General features: G+C 34.6%; 1 protein-coding gene across 1 annotated transcript in view; it reads right to left on the reverse strand.

Moving 5' to 3' along the window:
• Window positions 1-2,588: 2,588 nt before the first annotated feature.
• Window positions 2,589-23,949, reverse strand: part of kek2 (leucine-rich repeat, immunoglobulin-like domain-containing kekkon 2 protein) — an 88,349-nt gene continuing 66,988 nt past the window's right edge. The window contains exon 2 of the mRNA XM_073966127.1: window positions 2,589-11,576. Within this exon, the coding sequence (XP_073822228.1) occupies window positions 7,524-10,553 (3,030 nt within the window). The 5' untranslated portion in view covers window positions 10,554-11,576 and the 3' untranslated portion in view covers window positions 2,589-7,523. The remainder of the gene's footprint in view (window positions 11,577-23,949) is intronic.

The raw sequence follows: 23,949 nt of genomic DNA on the forward strand, positions 1-23,949 counted from the left end.
TTCAACTTTATAACAATAACTTTCTTCATACTGGAGACTGGCGTAATAGCATCAAATGCTATGTGAAAAAAACAGAAACAATAAAGGGGGATTTCACCTTTCTTGCATAATTTCTCCACATGTTTATCGCTACCACGAGGTTTGCACGAAAACTGTCACACGACCATGGTCATACGACCATGTGTTGTGTTGTTTACAGTGACTTGAAAAAATTACTTTCCAAAAAAACTAGTATGAAAGTATCAGTCAGCTGTACTGACGGAGATATACCCTCAGCCACTGACAAAAAAAAAAAACAACAAAAGCAAACCAAATACCATAATGATGCCGTATATTCAAATATATTGATTTTATATCACGAGTTTGCTTTAAAATCTTTACGCGCAGAGAAAAAATATTTTTCGCTTTTGTTAGAACAACAATATCTATTTTTGTTCCAACAATTCATTCGGTTTGTTCAAGCATTGCAATTGCAAATCCAAAAATACAATCTTTGGCTCCAAACATACATAACAAAAGCAACTTGCGAAATTCCTCAATATTGTAAAAATCATTAACAATATCGATAGTAGGAAATAACATAATCTGGAATTTTTACAAAAACTATTGTCTGCCAAGAAAACCTGTTACTTAGATTTGATCGTATATAATTCTCATATACACTTTCCACATAACTTTGGTATAAATGTCACGTATAATATTATGAGTATTGGCAAACACAACGAAGGGTCAGGTTTAGCTAAAAATACAACAAATTGAATGAAGAAAAACCATCCCAACATAAGGAATACTATTAAACCATAACAAATATGAAAAGAAAACACACATTACGACCAAAAACACTTCTCAGATTGTGGTGTACCTCAACTATCAAAACACAAAGAAGAATGAGAAAGAAGAAACAAATAACAACAACACTCTCATGGTGTCCATACACAAAATAAAGAATAAAGATAATATAAAAAAGGTAAGAGAAACTCATACAAATAAAATTCACCAAAATTGTTTTTTCATCACGGCATCGAAAACTGAGAGAAGAGAAGAGCAGACAAAACTAATTGTTGTAATTAACAAAAACGATTGTTGGAGTTACAATACTACAGAACAATAATCTAACAATATATTTACACTAAATGTTTTACTCTTCGAATATTGTTGGATCAATTCTGTTTTTTTTCTGCGTGTAGGTACTGTAATGTGGGCTATACGAAATCATTAACACATACCAAACATTTTTAGTAACCAAACTTCTTCATAAAGGACTCGAAATATTAAATTACGTCAGCATCGGGCAACCCATACCAACGCACATTGCGTTGTTTGCATTAGTATTGGAGACATAACATGCTCAATAGTCATTTCGCTAAGTGGACGCATACACAAAAAACGAAACAAGCGACTCACAACTTTATTCAATGACTGCTCAGCTGAGACTAAATTGTTTTGTGCTCTCCACATGTTGTATACGTGAATAAGTTTACGCTCCCAAAGAGCGTGTGTTGATCCAGAGCCAGACAGACGGACGGACATGGCTAAATCGACTAGAAATTGTCTGAAACGAATTTCGTCCAAACATACTTGGGGACTAAAACTGTTATTTAGATGAGGCACATTTTCTTTCTAGCCTAAAGGCTGAGGCTATAAAAATGGAATTTACTTGTGTACAATTTCGTTCGATAATTCTTCACAACTTTCGACGTGGATAATCACGGGAAGATGTCTATAAAGGACCACCCTATTCTAGCACTATGAAAAGCTGGTTCAATGAATTCAGTTGTGGCCGACACTCGCCAAAAAACTAAGGTCGTGAGGGTCGTCCAAAAACGGCCTATGTGCCAGAAAAAAATAAGCCGTGCGTGAACGGATAATGAAAGATCGCCATGCTACGTGCCGTAAGATAGAGGCATCCTTGGGCATTTCTTCTACCAACTAACATTCGATATTGCATGAACACATGGCCAAAAAAATGGATTTTGCTCGTTGGATAGGGCAAAATTGGACAATCGCTAAAAGGCTCTTAGGGATTGGTGCAAAGAAATTGTGAATAAACACGATTGCTGTGCTTCAAACGACGTTTATAAAATCGTCACGGACGACGAATCTTGGATCTATGCTTAGGTGTTCGAAAGCGAGCCAAATCCAACGAAAGTTGTTCATGTAAGAAGCACATCGAAGCAAATGGTCGCCTATTTGTTCGGCAAAACTGACCGTGTCGCCACTATTCGGCTTTAGAAATGTAGGACGGTTAATTCTGAGTGGAACACTTCAATTTGTTCGCCTGAAGTTTCCAGAGAAATCGAAAAAACAAGAGAACATGAATCATTCTGTATCATGACAATGCGAGCTCTTACACATCGATTCAAACCAGCGCACACTGGTCGAAACCATTGATATAGCGGTTGAAAGTCAACAAATCAAAGTATAAAATTGCGAAATGTTTTCCATTGTATCGATTACAGACACTCTGCTGACTAAAATTTTGTTTTTACTTTTTCTTTTTCTTGTTGTAAAATTAAATTTAAAAAAATGTTTGGAGCCTGAAGTTACATAATTATATAGCAATAAATGTTCAAAGATTATTATTTTTTTTTTTAGTTTTTTAGTGCAATGTACTTTTGTTGAATGGAGCGTAAATACAAAGGTTATCTAAGGTCCAGTCCAATTAGGGTGTCCAAAACCGAAACCGGTTAACCGGTTACCCGGTTTTTCGTTAAAAACCGAAACCGGTTTTCATCAAAATCGTCATTTTCGGTTAACCGAAAAAACCGGTTATTTGTGTCGGTTAACCGGTTTTTTAAAAATAGTGAAATGTTCAATATTTCATTACAATATTACTCTTGAAAGTAAAATAAACTCAACTAACATAAAATACGGCAAATTTCTAGATGCCAAATGTGTTTAAAAGTGAAAAGTATTTTGTGCAAAATGGTCCTAAAGCAGCTTTCGGCACAGTGTCCTAAAAATTAAATAATATTCAGAATGTATTGTTGTAATTACAATTTAAAACGAATATTTAGTCCAATATTTTCATTACTCAAAGAACGATTTTCTGATGACGTCAATGATCGGCCTAATTAGTCAAAACCTGCACATATAGCCGAAAGAAAAAATTCCCTACAACAGATTCTTCTTTAGGCCAAAAATATGAATTTTCAAAGAAAAATCATCTATTTATCAAGAAGGTGCTTTATAACATATACATTTTCGTCCCCAAGATCTACGTTATAGAGAAGTTTGACTGTAATTAGTAATCTTTAGCCGGATGCCAGGTTATAAATAAAATGTAACGATAATAAAATGTATGTTTGATTCAGACATTTCACAATAATATGAAGCTTACAAAACAAGACGACGTAAATTGTAAATTTAGTTCATTTGGTATATAATTTTATATTAGTAACAGTTTATACTATTCTTAAAGCACAATTTCAATCTAATACCAATTTCAAGGTTGAATGTCAGATATCATTGATTTGATGAGTTAATTATATAAGTCCCGGTCCACACTAGCGTGAATTTCATTAAAAAATTTCATGAAATTAGGTGTTCTTAAATCGAATTCCCTACTACAGCAATTTTATGATTTTACTCTACTATGGACGTCGATCTAGAGACGCATAATTTCATATCAAAATTTCAGTGAAATTACTGTAGTGTGGCCCGGGACTAACAATGTCAAAAATAGACGGTAAATAAAGTATAACCTTCCGCCTATTTTTAATCCAATTTTTATTAAATATAAGCAATTTTATAGTTATTTAAAAAACCGGTTTAAACCGGTTAACCGGTTTTTGAAAATTTTAATAACCGAAAACCTGTTTTTGAAAAAAGCGAAAATTTCGGTTAACCGAAAACCGTTTTGTTTCAAAAAACCGGTTTTTTGGACAACCTAAGTCCAATTTTTGTTTAACTAAGTAATTTAGACTTCATAGATTCCGAATAACAACAACTTAGCTGCTAATAGCTGCAAATCTTTCTGATAAATGGTCTTAAAAATAGTTTAAATCCTCAAAATACCCAAAATCTGTCGGTACAGTTGTATGAGGGATATATCATATTTGGTCTGAAAATGTAGAAAAAAATGACTCAGACTCCGACTCCAGCAAAATTGCTCTACTCCGACTCGTAGACTGTTCCATACTCCTAAATACCTAGCAACAGTTATCCAATACTAAAATAATTTTAAAGCTAAATTTAGAGCAGATCCGTTGTTGGCCCAAATCAAAAAACCTCAGTCATATAAATCAAAGAAATTAAAAACAACAAGTAAAAAAGCATTAAGTTCGGCCGGGCCGAACTTTTCATACCCTCCACCATAAAATATTCATTCCTGTCCCCAACTGTGAGTACGTTTAAAATGTCAGATAATGTTTTTTTTATGGTGCCTATATCTAACTGTTGACAATTTTTGGTGGGCTAGAAATTGGGAGGTACTGTTATATAGGGGTTATAATAAAACATGGGCCTATGTTGACAGTTTTTGATGGGAGCCTTTAATGTCAAATAACTCCTAATTCGGTTAAAAAATTTAGCTAGAATCCTCAAAATATCGAAAATCGGTACATAACGTGGGAACTTCAAATGTCATTAACAGCTAGTTCGGAGGCATCTGGGCTATACGAAAATATGAACTTAAATGAACAATTTTTGTTGCAGAATTTTTGATGACTTTTAAATTTCAAATTAAAGAAATTTCGTCCAAAAAATAAAGCTAAGGTACGGAAAATCGGGAGGTTTGTTTTGGGGCTATACAAATACATGGACCTACGTTCGGTTAAACATTTTAAGTAAAATCCTCAAAGTACCGAAAATAGGGAAGTATCGTTATATTGGGGCAATGTTGAAAATTGTTGATGCAGATGTGTGGTGACCACTACAGCCTTCAAATGTCAAATTACAGTTAGTTCTGTTAAAAATTGTAGCTAAAATTGCCAAATTACTGAAAATTGGGAGGTACCGTTACATGGGAGCTATATCCGAACATGGACCTATGTTGACAATTTTTGATGGAGAAGTGTCACTAAAAATGTCAAATGTCAAATTACTGCTTGTTCGGTTTAATATTGTAGCTAAAATCATCAAATTACTGAAAATCGGGAGGTATCGTTATATGGCGGCTTTCTTGACAATTTTTGGTGGAGAGGTGTGGTGACCACTAAGAATTTCAAATGTCAAATGTTCAAATTACAGATAATTCGGTTAAAACTTGTTCCCAAAATCCCTGAAATCGGGCGGTAACGTTATATGGGGGCTATTCCAAAACATGGACCTATGTCCACTAGTTATATAAGTTCATTGACATTTAAGAACCCTAAATGTTAATTGATAGATAAATCGGTCTGAAAATGTAGATAAAAACGTCAAAATGCCGTTAATCGGGGGTACCGTTATATGGGGGCTATACCAAAACTTGGACCTAGGTCCACAACTTTTGTTATATAAATTTATTGACACTTAAGAACCCTAAATGTCAAATTATAGCTATATCGGTCTGAAAATGTAGCTAGAAACGTCAAAATACCGTAAATCGGGGGGTACCGTTATATGGGGGCTATACCAAAACTTGGACCTATGTCCACAAGTTTTGTCACATAAGTTTATTGACATTTAAGAACTTCAAATGTCAAATTATAGCTAAATCGGTCTGAAAATGTAGCTAAACCCGTCAAAATACCGTAAATCGGGGGGTACCGTTATATGGGGGCTATACCAATACGTGGACCTATGTCCACAACTTTTGTTATATAAGTTTATTGACTTTTAAGAACCCCAAAATGTCAAATTATAGCTATGTACATCGGTCTGAAAATGTAGCTAAAAACGTCAAAATACCGCAAATCGGGGGGTACCGTTATATGGGGGCTATACCAAAACGTGGACCTATGTCCACAACTTCTAATTTATAAGTTTATTAACACTTAAGAACCCTAAATGTCCACAACTTTTGTTACATAACTTTAGTTACATTTAAGAACCCTAAATGTCAAATTATAGCTATATCGGTCTGAAAATGTAGCTAAAAACGTCAAAATACCGTAAATCGGGGGGTACCGTTATATGGGGGCTATACCAAAACGTGGACCTATGGTCACAAGTTTTGTCACATAAGTTTATTGACATTTAAGAACTTCAAATGTCAAATTATAGCTAAATCGGTCTGAAAATATAGCTAAACCCGTCAAAATACCGTAAATCGGGGGTACCGTTGTATGGGGGCTATACCAATACGTGGACCTATGTCCACAACTTTTGTTATATAAGTTTATTGACTTTTAAGAACTCTAAATGTCAAATTATAGCTAAATCGGTCTGAAAATGTAGCTAAACCCGTCAAAATACCGTAAATCGGGGGGTACCGTTATATGGGGGCTATACCAATACGTGGACCTATGTCCACAACTTTTGTCACATAAGTTTATTGACTTTTAGGAACCCCAAATGTCAAATTATAGCTACATCGGTCTGATAATGTAGCTAAAAACGTCAAAATACCGTATATCGGGGGGTACCGTTATATGGAGCTATACCAAAACGTGGACCTATTTCCACAACTTTTGTTATATAAGTTTATTGATACTTAAGAACCCTAAATTTCAAATTATAGCTAAATCGGTCTAAAAATGTAGCTAAAAACGTCAAAATACCGCAAATCGGGGGGTACCGTTATATGGGGGCTATACCAAAACGTGGACCTATGTCCACAAGTTTTGTTATATATGTTTGTTGACACTTAAGAACCCTAAATGTCAAATTATAGCCAAATCGGTCTGAAAATGTAGCTAAAAACGTCAAAATACCGTAAATCGGGGGGTACCGTTATATGGGGGCTATACCAAAACGTGGACCGATATAGCCCATCATCGAACTTGACCTGCCTGCAAACAAAAGACGCATTTTCCCAAAATTTCAGCGTCCTATCTCTATTTTTGTGGATGCTAGAGTGATTACCACAGACGGACGGACGGACGGACGGACGGACGGACGGACGTGCTCAGATCGACTTAGAGTTTTACGCTGATCAAGAATATATATACTTTATAGGGTCGCAAATGAGTATTTCAATGCGTTACAAACGGAAAAACAAACTTAATATACCCTCCATACTATGGTGGAGGGTATAAAAATAAATAAAAAACCCTTACCTACTACCCCCCAACTATTCTAAATTCCCTCTCTATTTGCTGCCTTATATAATAAACTAATCAATATTCATTTTTTGGTTTTTACAAAGCTACTGAATCATCGGACAAAGTTGCTGTGATACTCTTCGATGCTGCCGTCGTGCTGCTGGATGCTGTATGCGTTTTACTATTTGTTGCGGCGGTGGCGGCCAGCGTCGTTTTGGTAGACGTATTCAATTTAGAGGCAGGTAAGGTGGTGGTGGTGGTGTTGGAGTTGTTGGTGGTGATGTTCGACAAACTACTACAGGTGGTTGCGAGTGTTGTTGAGGGGGATGAGGCTATGACATTATTCTTAACCAAACGCTGCTGGGGCTGCTGATGTTTGCTTTGCTTTTGAAGTTGTCACATATCAGTTGTGGTATCACGTGGATCACCAACATAACCTTCATCTGGACTATCGGCCAAGGGGCCATTGAGGTAACGCTTTTTCGTTGTACCCTTTTCTGTGGCCGTCGTTGTGGTGGTAGTGGTGCTGACATCACCACCACCCACTGTCATTGAAGAGTTTGAGGGTGAAATTTCACTTTCGTCACATTCGGGTATGGTGGAAGAGTCCGCCTGGGCGGCTACACAACGTTGTTTACGTGCCTCTGTTGCTGTTGTGGCTGGACATGTAATGGTGGACGCCGATGAGGAGGCCGATGAAGAGGTTGAAGAAGATGAGGCTGATGAAGAACATGAGGAGGAGGCGGCTGGTGATTGTATAGAGTTATTAGCATTCACTAACGATGATGAGGGTGAGGAGGAGGAGGTGGTGGTGTTGTGGCTATTTAGTTGTGAAACTGTAGAGTTTAAAGAGGTAAGTGGTTGTGGCGGCTGCTGAGGACTTAACATACCCATAATTGTGGGTGCATAGTGCAGTGGTTGGGCATGATAGCCGGGCAGACAAGGTGGCCACTGCTGATGCTGCTGTTGTTGTTGCTGCTGTGAGGACGTTTGTTCTGGCCCACTATTACAACTCTTGTAGCCCTCAGGTGGTGAAGGATACTGCACTAGATGCGTTTGCGGATAACCCTCTGCTGTGAAACGTACATGAGGCAAATTATATTTGTCATAGGTGTTGGGTGTCATGCTGCGTTGCTGCAAAAACTCTGCCTCCAGGCTATAACGCATGCCATTGTTAGTGGCATTGGCAAATTGTTGTTGTTTGTGTTTGTGCGGCAAAGTACGATAGAAATTTTGTTGTTGCTGGTGCAGGGCATTTTGCTGTTGTTGTTGCTGCTGCTGTTGTTGTTGCTGTTGATTGCTGGCCGCTGCAGCTTGCTGTTGCATTAGATGATGATGGGCTGGCGGTTGTTGTGGTGACTGCTGCAAATGGGCATTGCTATAGTCATAGGCAAAACCATCTTGTCCCAAAAAACACACCGGATTAAGGTGGACATCAACTGGATGCGTGGGTATAGAATTCATTACCGTCTTTAGCTGCATGCCCCTTGGCAAGGTGGTAAGGCCACCAAAGCGTGATGACGCCATGGCGGCAGCAGCATTGGGCCTGAGTATTTGTGAGCCAAATTGTGGAGCTGACAGCTGATAGTATTGTTCATATTGCAGTGGATTTTGACAATCACTTTGACTATCGTACTCCGAGCCGCCAGCATCCAGTGATGCAGATGCTTTCAGTTTGTGTTTCACGCCACTTTCTGCATCATTGACCAAATCGGGATTCTTTTCGGTGTAGTTTCTCAACGATGAGGGTGGTGAACAGTAGGCCAGTTGGGAACTTAAAGCTGGATTAACCATCAATGAACTGGGCGGTGGTGGTGGCGGTGTGGCTGAGGCCGATAAGGCAGCAGAAGCGGCTGCCGCCATGTTCACACTGAGTTGTAAAGTTTGTGTCGAACTGTCCATGGGATTATAGAGCATGATGTTCTGTTTCATTTGTTGGCCGAGAATGACACCATTCTCCTTGGCTAATTTGGTGGGTGTTAAGTTGTCACATTGTCCCAATATTAAGCCGGAATTACCGTTCAGACTATCGCTGTCATTGATGATGGATGAGCATTTCATGAGGCCGGTATCGTTGCTGGACGAACCATCCGAGGAGGATGTGTTACCATTGCCATTGACAGTTGTCACAGCCGATGAGGGGCATTTCTTGCGTTTCACAGGATTTTGACGTTTCTTGCATTGGATAATGATAAAGGCCATGATGAGAACAAAAATGATGCCACCACCTGCCGAACTGGCCACAATGTAGTTCATGTAGTTTTGGGGAAAGGAAACTTCATTTACAACGGGTGGTTCCTTGATCATAACCCTGATGGTGTAATTGCTGAAAGTGGTGCCGGCAATATTTTGACCCACACAAGAAAATGTGCCATTGTCCTCCACCCCCACATTGTAAATGAATATTTCGCTATGTTTCTCCTCCGATGTGGTGGATGTCTCATCGATGTAGTAAAGCATGTGCATGTTGTCGATGAAGCTATCATTGGTCATAACTTGGCCGTTGAATAACCACAAGACTTTGGGTTCGGGTATGGCCCGCACCACACAGGATATGGTGAGATTTCTACCCTCTGATACTTCAGTGTAGGTGGACTGGGGTGTTACCTCCGGCAGACAAGCAAATTCTTCTTTCTTCAGAGATTTAATAACCTGGCCCTTGAGCCGTAAAGGTTCCACACATTTGGGTTCCTCTGTTTGCGGCGTATTATAGCTATTCAACCAATTGTGCAAGTCCAGCAAACGGCAATCACATGTCCAGCGATTACTCTGTAAACTTATACCATGCAGAGACTTGGGCAAGATGTGATTTCCCTGAATATAGCTTATGCGATTGCCATCCAAACGTAACCACTCCAAATTGTCCATACCCACAAATGCCTCATTTTCAATGCGTTCAATTTGACAATTACTCAACTCGAGAGTGGTGAGAAAAGAGAGATAACGAAAGGCTGAGGTCTTCAGTTCTCTTATTGGATTGCCGCTTAACGAGAGACGCATCAGGGAACTATAATCCTGAAAGGTTTCTGTGGGTATGTGCTGCAGTGAGTTCTCCGATAAATCCAATTCCACCAGATTTGTAAGGCCACGAAAAGCTTTTTCATGTATGCGTATCAGTTGGTTGCGTGACAAATAGATTTTCTGCAGATTTAACAGGTCCATGCGTAGAAAGCGTTCACTCTGCAAAACCTGTAGCGCGTTACCGGAAAAATTCAAAACTTGGGTACCAGGATCCATGCCTTCGGGTATATTGGGCAGAGATTGGCCACCGCATTCGACAGTCTGTTTGCCACCTTTCCATTTGCAAATGCATACTTCTGCCGGGCAGGCCAATGTGTGATATGGAATCAGCAGCAGTGGCCATAAAGCGAAATAAATGCCAAAAATGTTGGAAAGTTTCGTTTTTGATGTTGGCCGGTAAGACATTGTTGTTTTTGTTCTTTTTATGTAATTTTAAAAATATAAATTTGTATTTTTTCTATGTTTGTTTTAATTTTAAAAGACTTTGTTAGCATTCATGTCAAAAATAAAACATCTTTTTCTTGGCAAAATTGTCATTGGCCCAAGGTGAAGGCGTATCTTCTTCCTACAGTCAATTGTTCATTTACCCAGTAAGCCATGTACTTTCGCCTAGAATATTTAAGTTTATTAAAGCCTTCTCAATAATCCAAAATCCTTTTAGACTAATGACTTAAAGCTATCCAAAGCTAACCGACATTACACAATCTCCAAATGAAAATCAGGCTTCTTTTTCAAATGTTCCTTAACATGTCAACCAAGTCTCCTTCAACATATCAGTAAAATTGGGTGAATATTTCTTATCTGTTTTTTGTTTAGTAATCCCCTTTTTTCTGGAAACCACAACTATTTAGGGGCCAGGAGTTTGTGTTTGTTGTTTTCTTAGAGAGGAAGTAAGTGTTGTTGGCATTTGTTTGCTATTTTTCTTGCTTTGTTTGTTCCTTGTGAGTTCCTAGTCCTGTTGGTTTTTTGTTATTTTCGTCTTTGAAACACCCACACTTTTTTATGAACTCTTTTATATATATAGGTTTGTGCGAGTGTGTGTTTGTTGTGACTTTGCTAGTTTATTGCGTGGCTGACGTCAGCATATTTTCTATTAGTTTCTTTGCTGCTGTTGGTTTTTTACTATTTTCCCAAAATCTTTTTTTATGAACATCACTTGTTTCACTTGTGTTCTTATCGCCTTTTTGCTGTATTGTATGTTTGTTTTTTGTGTTCCGTTCTTCCTCTTGTTTCTTATATTTCCTGTACATCCCGGTATTATGCTATTCAATTTTGGGTCTTTTTGGGGTTTCCTTCTTTTTCTCGATTCTGCTTACTATTTCATCTAATCATTAAGGCCATTAGTGTCGTTTGGTTGCCAGCTGTTTGGTTCGCTTTGGTTTTTTTCTGCTTGTGGTTTAGCTTTTTGGCTGGGGTTTCCTTTGTATTCTGCAAGTATTTGGTAGAAAAAAGAAGAGAAAAATAAATGTTATTATTACCAAGTCAATGAAGAAACGGTTGTTAAATTTAAAGATATTTCAATAGATTTTTTGATAAATGTTGAAAATTACACAGAATAAAAACACAGTGAGTACATCAGATTGTATGAATAACATCGATACTCATACGCACCAAATGATCACACTTTTTGATATGTGGTCACAAGTTTAAAGCTAAGATATAGTTTAGGTATTTAAATACAGAAAATTATACAGAATCAAAAACACGATATATCAGATCGTATAAATAACATCTATACTCATATTTTTATATATGGTCATCAATTTAAGTTTAAACAAAGATTTGGTAACATTTTGTTTTTGAAAACGTGAGAAAATTGCGACAGAGGTGCAAGATTTTCTATTTTTGAAAAAAAGATCCAAAAATATAAACTTTTTAGAATTTTAAAAATTGTGTAGTTGCCAAGTACGTAAGTGACCACAATTATTCTGAACAACATGAAAGTTAACAAGTCAAAAAGTATTAGTGGGTAAAGAAGAAGCAAACAAATATGTATTGTTTTCCCCAATGCAAATAAATCACTGCTGTAGTGGGATTATCTAACTCATTTTTGGGTTACCACCAAAAATCGGTAAAATAATTTTTCTTATAATTTCGGTTATTAATGATCGGTAAGTTAGCAACCGAAATATAGGTGTCACAAAGTTCTACCGACAACAACAGCGTTGTCATATTTTTGTGGTATTATCATTTATAACTTTGCGTTTTACTTTTACAGGTTTTTTATCGGTATCCATAAAATGGGTTAAAGAATTCTACTATTGACGTCTATAAAAAATATTTCTTCTTACATTTATATTTTTGTTACATTTCTAATTTACTTATAAATATAATTGTTAATAAATAAGTAAATAAAAAAAATATTTCTATTTATTTAACTATGGAAGCCATACAAAACCATCTACCAATACAAACAGTTTTTTGGTAGGCGGTTCGAAATTCCAATTTACAGCTTTACCATCCGAGAAATCTTCAAAATATCTGAAATATGAAAATTTCTGTACTTATTAAATATATTCGTACTTTAATAGCCGAAGCAAGGGAAGGAGTGCATCGATATAGTTCATCATCGAATTGGATGTATATTTGAAAAAAACTTTTGCGATGTGTTAAGTTTGAAGCTTGGGATTGACTACCTTCAAGAATTATCTTAATCTGCCCATTCGCAAAAAGTATTGAAATTTTGTATGGGAGGTACCCGAACGATTGCACAGATAAAGTTCGTTTTCGAACTCGATTTATGTCTGAGAGAAATATTACCACTCACTTATCTAGAGCATGAAAATATTCATAGAAATTGACATCAGCATGTCTGTCAATTTCAGGAATAACAAGTAAAAATCGTTAGGCTTGACCTGGCCGAACTTTTTATACCCTCCTTTTTTCCAAAAAAAAACTTATGTACATATTTAGGTGGTTTTCAAAGTTATGTACGTATGAACGGACAAAAGTGTGGATTAGGATAAAAGTTCAATATGTTGCGGAGGAGGTACTTAAAGAAATGGACCGACATAGTCCATTATGGATGTGGATGATATTTTGGGAGTCATATCTTTTCGATGCCAACGTGGTGCAATGGTATGCACGCCCGCCTTGCACGCAGAAGGTCGTCGGTTCGATTCCCCGGCCAGGCAACATCAAATATTTCCAACGGTGGCAAAATACCCCTCAGTGATGTTGGCGACATTTCCTGAGTATTTCAGCCTTGAAAAACTTCTCCACAAGTGGTGTCTTAAGACACGCCGTTCGGACTCGGCGATAAACAGTAGGTCCCATATGATTGAGCTAAATATGAATCGGGGTGCACTCATTGATATAAGAGAAGTCTCTCTTGTCCCGTATGGGATGTTGTGGAACAATGTTTGTTGTTTTGTTTATCTTTTCGATAGATACCGCGCCCACTAGTTATTTCAGTTTGAGAAGACATAATATCGCTGTAAATAGGACCACAACGAACAGCATCGGTATACGTTTCCAAAGGATCTTCAAACAGACCCTAAAATGCACTTAGACACAAATGTTGAATTTTTTTGGGGGAATTATCCTACGGAGAGGAGCGAAGTTAAATTAAATTTTCGAAGTTAAATTAAATTTGAACAAAATATTAGGAGATCCAAAGTTTGGTCCAAAATGATTGCCCCATTCAAGCGATATCGTGCATACCATTTTAGTGCAATTTTTTAAATATTGGAGGAAGTACCGGAAGTTGGGAACAGGTATTGCCCATCTTCGAACTCAAAGTAAGTTTGGACAAAATATGGCGAAGGCCAAATTTCGGACCAAATCAGTTCATCAGTTTGAGAGTTTTCGTGCTCTCCATACACCACATATGGTGAAATAGGGGGTTTCTACACATTTCGGGCTGTTTTCTCCAGAAGTATAAACTTGCCGCTGAAAAAAAATTTGCCATCGTATTTGAAGCAGCGATTGCAAGTTGCTCCAACAAAAATCAAAATGATTCGAGAGCAGGTCTTAATGTTAACTTATCCGAAATGTTGTGTGGGAGTTACCCGAAAGAGTCGACAAATATAGACCCTATTCGAACCTGTTCTTTATCTGGTAGATATCTTAGGATGTGTAAATATGAACCAAATCGGTTGCGCTCCCTTCAACAGTTATCATGCGCACAATTTTTCCGAACATTTTTTAACTGTTGAGGGAGAAGCACCTGAAGGAGTGGACTGATATGGCTTATCTTCGAAATTAAACTAAGTTTGGAAAAAATATTACGAAAGCCAAATTTTGCACCGAATCGGCAGATCCATTCGAGAGTTATCTTGTGCTCCAACCACTACATACGGAGTCAAAGGTTTTTGTTTTTGCAACTTTCAGGCTATTTTCTCAGGAGTTGTTATAACAGAAATCAACTCGATTCTAGAACAGGTCCTAAACTGAACTTTTCCGAAATTTTGTGTGGGAGGTATCCGAAGAAGTGGACCGATAGAGTCAATATTGAAACCTCCCTCACCTAAGCCTGGTAGAATTTTTATGGTGTGCAAAGTATGGACCAAATCGGTTACTCCCTTCAAGAGTTATCGTGTCCCCAAATTTTCCGAACATTTTCGAATTTTTAAAGGGAAGGTACCTGAAGAAGTAGTCCGATATGGCCCATCTTCGAAATTAAACTAAGTTTGGACAAAATATTACGAAGGCCAAATTTTTGACCAAATCGGTTTATCCGTTCGAGTTTTATCGTGCGCACCAGCCAACCAGACAGACAGACGGACGGACATTGCTAAATCGGCTCCAAATTGTCTGAAACGGATTTTGTCCAAAAATACTTGGGGTCTAAAACCATTATTTCCATATTTTGCCCTTATGAAAGTGTATACATATACCTTCGTTAACATAAATGCTGAAGGTATAAAAATTTGAAATACCTCAAATGAGGCTGTACAGTTATATGGGGGTTATTCTAAAACCTGTGTCCACAATTTTAGGTAGATAAGTTTTTAGACCACTACAAACCATAAATGCCAAAATACAGCAAAAGTTTAAATGTAATTAATAACTTTAAAATACCTGACAGGCGGTGGTACCGTTATATAAAGCTATACCAAAACATGGACCTATTTCCACAATTTGTTTAGGTACGTTTTTTAAACTCTAGGAACCGTAGTTTTCAAGTAATAGCTAATTGGGTCCTAAATTGAAGTTAAAAACTCCAAAATACAGAAATCGGGCAGTACCGTCATATGGGGCCTATACCAATACATGTTCCTATATTGATAATTATTGTTGGGGAAGTGTTATGACCACTAAGTATTTTAAGTGTCAAATTACAGCTAGTTCGATCAAAGTCCGATCTTCAAAAAAACTAAAATCGGGAGGTAGCACTATAAAGGGACTGTACCGAAACGTGGGCCGTTATATCAGATCTTCGAACTTGACCTGCCTATGGAAAAATACACAAAGAAGTAGCTCAATTGTTCTGGAATCTATAGTATCGCAATGCATTTCAAACTGAAACACAAACTTAATATATCCATATTATGGTTGAGGCTATGAAAATTTACAGTTGAAATAATAACTTTCAAAACCATACGAAGTAAACTTTAGAATTTACCCAAGGAAATGTATTAACCTGTACTTAAGTCAAAATTTTTTTTGTGGAGGATGTACCGAAAGAATTGGACCGTCCATCTTGGAATATGATGTAAATATGCAAGACTTGCACTCTACAAAGCAGAAGTTTTGATATGTAGTGTGGTTTTCATATCCTCCACCTTAATATGGAGGGTATAATTAACATTGTGTCTATTTTAAAGGTTTCAGTCTCATTATCACATCGATGGAGCTACAAAATTGTTCTCTCGAAATTTCACATTCCGACTTGAATATTTTAATTGTTTTAGCCTCATTATTACACCGAATTGGCTTTTAATGAGCTGCTTCTCTACGACGATTCGAATTTAAATTCGTTCGAATTACTACCAAACTCCTATTGTTGTAGAAAAAATTGTTTTATTGAATCTGAAAACACCAAGAATGGACGTTGGATGTTTTCCTGTAGAAATGGAAGAAAAGCTTAATACCCGAAGCAAAGAAATATTTTTTGGAACACAATATTTCTCCCAGATGGATTTCGTGAAAAGATAAAAGAAAAGAAAAAACACAAGCGGGATCAATTTGTGAATTTGAACAGAATAATGTTTCTTTTTATTGAAAGAAAGTAGGAAGTAAATTGTGGAGATCGATCCTTACCGAATTGTACAATGGTTGAATAGCAAGTGATTGAACAAAGAATAAGAAAGAATGTCCGAGGAAGCACAAACGACAGGCTTCGAACTAGAAAAGCAGAACGCACACATATATATATGTATGTGTAGATGATCGGCAGTGAGAACGAAAATGAATAAATATAATAGAAAAAAGCCTGAGTTGCCAGAAGCCAATAAGGACCTCTGTGACACAGGATTTCGGCGTTAACAGAATCAAATATTTTTCAAGAAACAGAAGTTTGGAAATAGTTCGAAACAAGTCATTTATCCTATTTGAGCCTACAAAATTTTTCTCCCGAATTTTGTCATCAGCTAGTTTTGGGTAGCGTGTTCTCAGATTGAAAGGTGAGTCTTTCTATCTGTTACTCTCCACCGGAATAGAAACCAGATGTTTTAAGCGCTGACTAAAAAAATTTAGAACCAAGCTCGTGCTATACATCGTGGCACCAATACTACAGTGCTTCATCTTTTGGCATTTGCCAATCAATCGTACGTAAACTGCAGATTCTCTATGTACAGTCCGAACATTGCAGTTTCTTGTTCAAAGATCATAGTCTTTAAAACGCTTTGCGGGAGTCGTCAACTTTAGAGGGGTTTTTTTTATACCCCCCACGATAGTATGGAGGGTATATTAAATTTGTTTTTCCGTTTGTAACGCATTGATCAGGATAAAATTTTAAAATCAACACAATTGTAATCCAATATAATTGCGCTAGAACGCTTTATTTTTGCATTTTTGCCATATATGGTCTATATCGGCCCACGTCTTGGTATAGCCCCCACATAACGGTGCCACCCTATTATCGTTATTTTGAGCGTGTTTGGCTACAACTTTTAACCGAACAAGCTGTTATTTGTTCTCCACCAAAAACTGTTATATAGGTACATGTCAGTCGGCCAGTCGACATCAAATTTTCAATGGTGGCAAAATATCCCTCAGTAATGTTGGCGACATTTCCTGAGTATTTCAGCCATGTAAAACTTCTCTACAAGTGGTGTCTTAAGACACGCCGTTCGGACTCGGCGATAAACAATAGGTCCCATATCATTGAGCTAATACGAATCGGGGTGCACTCAATGGTATGAAAGAAGTCTCCCTTGTCCCGTATTGGATGTTTGTTGAACAATTATACCTGCTCCTAAAGGACCCTCAGCATATGAAGACCACGATTCTATGGTGTATTTCAATATTGTATCTATTTACACTAAGTTGTTCCTTTTTATAGTTCCCTCTTACATCAGCCACTACCTCAAATTGTCCTCCAAGTGAAATAAAAGAAAAAAATCGTAAAATTAGCACTTACTTTTTGTCATATTTTCCATCTCCCTCTCTGTTTCTTTATCTCTCAAGTTCTTAGAGAAAACGTAAAACAAACATTTACAGAAATCTAATTTACAATATAGCTCAAATCCATCACTACCACAAGCTCTTAACTTTCAACAGCTGGAAAACTTCTATGCCATTAACAGTGAGGAATAGCGCGGACAAAGTGTCATTCATTTTGTTTTTATTGATGGTGTGTGTTGTTGTTGTTGCTACCTCCCTACATTTAAAAGTTTTACGCTATAAACTTTAATTAACTAAATTTCTATAATTCTTTTTTTGTTTTTTTTTTTTTGTTTTTGTTCATCTTCTTTAAACTTTTCTCAGCTCTATTGTCATTGCCATCAACACACGGCATAGTTAAAAAGTTAGTAAATTGTATACCATCATAGCCATTATCATCACGAACGGTAGGGATAGGGGGAGGGACATCTTGGAATCCTCAACATGATGGTTATGGTGTTGGCCAACAATGAAATGGAAAGAAGAGGATGAAGTCAGAAAAGGGATAGTCGGGATGGTGTTTGTGTTCTTTGAACGTTGTTAAATTTAAAATGATAGCATTTCCAACAGGGAAACAAAAGATAACGTTGATCCTACTTATTAACCCGCAAAACTTTATGGGTTATGTTGGTTGCTTTTGTTGTTTTTTTGCTTTGGGTTCCTTCAAACACAATGTCATCCATCCTGTTCGACATGAAGATAAAATGAATATGATTTCCATAGAATTTCATGCCAAAAACTTTAATTGAAATCTAAAAATGAACATATTTTGTGGAGCAATTAAAAATTTCCTAAAGTAGTTTGGAGTTTTTGGCTTACACAGCAGGGGCTTCTATGTAGCATGTGGACTGAAAAGTTGTGGGCCTTCGGAAGGAATTTAAGGGGTTTGGTTTGTAGCTCTTTGCCTACCGATAGCTACAAAGATTTCAGTCCACGAGGCAACTGGGAAGGATAATATTAAAATAAAATACCCTAATTATTAATAATCACGAAATTCCTAATAAAATAAATTAAAATAAAATTAAAAATTAAAATAAATTAAAATAAAAAATAAGATAAAATAAAATTAAATATAATAAAATTAACAAAATAAAATATAATAAAATAGACTAAAATAAAATTAACTAAATTAAAATAAATTTAATAAAAAATAATATAAAATGAAATAAAAAATACAATAAAATAAAATGAATTAAAATAAAATAAAATAAAATAAGATAAAATACAATACAATACATTAAAATAAAATAAAATTAAAAAAATAAAATAAAATAAAATAAAAATAAAACAGACTAAGATAAAATAAAATTTAATTAAATAAAAAATAGACTAAAATTAAATAAAATTAATAAAAAATGAAAGAAAATATAATATAATAAAATATACTAAAATAATATAAAATGTAGAAATTTTCTTTTCTAGATTTAGAGAGAATGTTAGACCTTGCCAAAATAAAATAAAATAAAATAAAATAAAATAAAATAAAATAAAATAAAATAAAATAAAATAAAATAAAATAAAATAAAATAAAATAAAATAAAAAAATAAAATAAAGTAAAATACAATGAATTAAAACAAAATTAAAAAGAAAATAAAATAATATAATATATATAAAATAGACTAAAATTAAATAAAATAAAATAGACTAAAATAAAATTAATTAAAACAAAAAAATAAAATAAAATTAATAAAAAAAGAAAATATAATATAATAAAATAAAATAAAATAGACTTAAATAAAATAAAAAAATTAAAACAAAATGCCGAAATATTCTTTTCTAGGTTCAGAAAGACCTTACCAAAATAAAATAAAATAAAATAAAAATAAATTAAAATAAAATTAATTGAAACAAAAAATAAATAAATTAACATAAAATAAAATTAATAAAAATCAAAAGAATATATAATAAAATAAAATAGACTAAAATAAAATAAAAAATTAAAATAAAATGACGAAATACTCTTTTGTAAGAGGTTTGGTTTGTTGCTCTTCGTCTACCGATAGTTACAAAGATTTCAGTCCACGGGGCAACTGGGAGAGATAATATTAAAATAAAATACCCTAATTATTAATAATACCGAAAAAACTAATAAAATACAAATGAAAATATAAAATGAAATAAAATAAAAATGAAATACAATAAAATACAATTAGTAAAATTAAAAAAGAAAATAAATTAAAATAAAAAATAAGATAAAATAAAATACAATACAATAAAACTAAAAGAATAAAATATAATCAAATAGACTAAAATAAAATGAATTAAAACAAAATAAATTTAATAAAAAATAATATAAATTCAAATAAAAAAATACAATAAAATAAGATAAAATGCATAAATTAAAGTAAAATAAAATTAAAAAATAAAATAAAATAAAATAGACTAAAATAAAATAAAATTAATCAAATTAAAACAAAATAGACAAAAAGAAATAAAATTAAAACAAACAAAAAAATAATTAACAAAAAGTAAAATTAAATTATTTTTTTATTAGTTTTCTCGTTTAGAGTTAAGCGTGATGATGGAAATATTAAATTAAATTAATAAAAAATATAATATAATAAAATAAAAAATATACAAAAATAAAATGAAATGCCGAAATTTTCTTTTCTAGATTCGGAGAGAATGTAAGATCTTGCCAAAATAAAATAAAGTAAAATAAAATAAAATAAAATAAAATAAAATAAAATAAAATAAAATAAAATAAAATAAAATAAAATAAAATAAAATAAAATAAAATAAAATAAAATAAAATAAAATAAAATAAAATAAAATAAAATAAAATTAAATTAAATTAAATAAAATAAAACCAGTAAGGAAAGGATCAAAGTCCACTGTGAATATGTAAAGTATATATGGGAGCTAAATCCAAATCAGAACAGATTTTGATATAATTTTTAACATTTATATGTAGACCAAATTGCGTCACATAGTCCAAATTTCATCAAAATTTTACATATATAGCGTGTTTCGTGCATCAAATACCTCAAATCGGTCGAAAATATATATGGGAGCTATATCCAAATCTGAACCGATTTCGATATGATTTGCCACAGTTATTTGTAGACTAAGACACCGTTGCACATTCCAAATTTCATTGAAATCGGACATATATAGCGTGTTTCGTGCACCAAATGCCTTAAATCGGACGAAGATATATATGGGGGCTATATCCAAATCTGGCCAAAAAAACTTTCTTCCCCAATTTTCATGCGAATCGGACAATAAATGCGACCTGTACTTTGTTTACAAAAATACATGGACAGACGGACATGCGTAAATCGACTCAGAAAGTGATTCTATGTATATTCCTAAAAGGAACTATGGGTCTATCTCGTTTCCTTTTGCATGTTACAAACTAATGCACAAAGACATAATACTCCTTACCACAAGGTGGTGTAGGGTATAATTTAATAAAATAAAATAGACTAAAATGAAATTAATTAAAACAAAAAATAACATAAAATAAAATAAAAAATAAAATAAAATAAAAAAATAAAATAAAAATTAAAAAAATATAATATAATAAAATAGACTAAAATAAAAAAATACAATAATATACCGAAATATTCTTTTCTAGGTTCAGAGAGAATGTAAGACATTGCCAAATTTTTGATAACATTTCTGATTAATGTTGCACACACAATTTCATAAAAGATTCTATTCAAAAACGTATTTTTATCTTTGTGTAATTTAAAAATGTCTATATGTATGTGTGCTTCGCCAATCTTGCCTATATCTTTTCCTATGCAAAATGCAGAAAAATTTTACACTTTGGAAAATTAAAACAATGCATTCATTAACACACACCCGGAATGAGAGTCATGAGGCTTGTTGTGTTGGATGTGGCTTTGAAAGGAAATGCTTAAATGGTAGTGATGGAATTCCATTAACATTTCCTCTTGTTGCTGTTTTATTGTTGAATAAAGAAAAAAAAACGAAAAGATAAACAATTCAAAAATTACTTTGCAAACACACATTTATACAAACTATGTAAATACCGTTCTCATAGGCGTCAAGTTACCCAAGAACAACAACAACAACCCAGCAAAGGATAACAAACAAACAAATAAACAAAAGGGGACAGACAGACTGGGTAACCAACAGACAGACATAGGCATACAAACAGGCCTTGCATACACTAGACGGGGTGGTGACTTTTTTCTTATACTCTTTAATAAAAGCAAATGTGCGGGTGCCATTCAAAGCTTTTGTTATTACTCTTATCGTTTGATAACAGCAGAGTGCTGGTTTAAATGTCCTACTAGTAGCAGTAGACCCCCCTTTCCAACCTGTGTCAAGGCATTAACTTAAGTGCCTTCCATATTCAACTAAATTGTGGAAAATAAAGTGAAAATAATTTATTTTCTCAAAAGTGAACAAACAACAGCAGGGGCCAGTAACAACAACAACAGAACACAGGCATAGTAATGCAATCTCAGTATCAGACATTCAAAATTGAAATGAAAACCACTCCAACAAAAAGGGCCTACGCATAGTGAAGTTTGAGATTTTGTGTTTTGTATTTTAATAAATTAGTATTTTATACGAAGACGACGAAGACAACGACCGGTACTTATATAACTATGTAAATGGACAAAATCAAAATATGAGACATTACACGGAAAAATATCTGAAATAGAATTGGAAAGCGAAGAGCATATCAAGAAGTCGAACAGGATCCCTTTACTAGAATTTTTAGATTAATTAAAAAGTTTGTATCGTTATTTATATAATTGGGAACTGTGATTTACACCAAATTTCACCCACGTCGGTGTGATAATGAGGAAAATTTGGAGCCTCAAGGAAAACCAAATACGAAATTTCAGTCATTTCTGAAAGACAACGTGGCTAAATCGAAAATAGGGAGGTACCGTTTTGTAGCCCAACCAATTACTTAATTTCATCGTGGTAGCTGCGATACAAGAAAAAGCAAAGCGTACCGTCCCCAGTTGCTTGCAACGTTGCGATGGTTACAACATTTTGCGGAAGAATATAATAAGAAGCGGAAGAGGACTTGCCTTCCTTATAGATCCCTCTGTGCTGGTAGCACAGACCTATTTCGCTTGGTCTTGACTCGCAAAAAATTCAGCGAAATAATAGACTTTATGATCGAAAAAAAAAACATCGTTGTCGCCGCGATACAAGAAAAAACAAAGCGTACCGTCCCCAGTTCCTTGCGTACTATTCTGAACCATGAAAAAGTTGATGGGCAAGGGTTCAGAGAATTTACCAATCACCGCTTCACACGGTGCTCTTGAAACAATTTTAAATGGAAGGTGCTTACACCTTGGAAGTTTTTGCGGATTCTGAAATTACAATGTTCATAGATGAGAAAAATCAAAAAGACAAAAAAATCGCAGGAGCGCTTTAAGTTGACATTTTTAGGGGTTGTTTAGGTTTTCACGATTTTGATAAGAAACCGCAAGTCCTATCAAAATGGAACTAAATGGAACTAGCTATGAAAATTCTTTACAAGATAGTACTTTATGGTATTCTCGTCAGTTTTACCGTTTTTGAGATATAGAAGTTCAAATTGGGACTATTCAAATTCAATTCAATTCTGTATCGCCCCCTTATAAAACAATGACATGACTGCAAATTCCCAACTTAAACTTATATATTTAAAAAATGGTACAACCTAGGATAAGTTACTTAAGCCAGTCTTGTAGAGAATTTTCACAGCCTTAAGATTTGCTCAAGTCCCATATCGATAAGATAAGTCAAGCAAAATCGCGAAACCCTAACAAAAAAAAAACTAAAAATTTAAACTAAGCTTCTTTATCTCAAAATGGTACAGCCTTTGAACAATCATTAACGTCATTCCTCTAGAGAATTTTCACAGCTACAACATTTTCTTTAGCTACATTTCGATTGGACTTGCGGTTTCCAAGCAAAATCGTGAAACCCTAAAAACACCTACAAATGTGAATTTTGACCGCGATTTATTTCAAAATCCCTACAGCGATTTTTTCTTGTTTTTGGATTTTTCTCATCTATGAACATTGCTGTTTCAGAATGCAGAAAAACGTCCCCTGTGTAAGCGTTTTTTTATTAAAAGTTAGTTAAGGCGGACCCTTCATGACATTGTTTTATAAGGGGGCGATACAGAATTGAATTTTAATTGTCCCAATTTGAACTTCTATATCTCAAAAACGGTAAAGCCGACGAGAATACCGTAAAGGCCAGTCTTGTAGAGAATTTTCAGAGCTACAACATTTTCTTTAGTCCCATTTTGATAGGACTTGCGGT

This window comes from Musca autumnalis, unplaced genomic scaffold (assembly GCF_047663935.1).
Source record: "Musca autumnalis isolate F117 unplaced genomic scaffold, ASM4766393v1 scaffold_2, whole genome shotgun sequence".
NCBI classification, from domain to species: Eukaryota; Metazoa; Arthropoda; class Insecta; order Diptera; family Muscidae; genus Musca; species Musca autumnalis.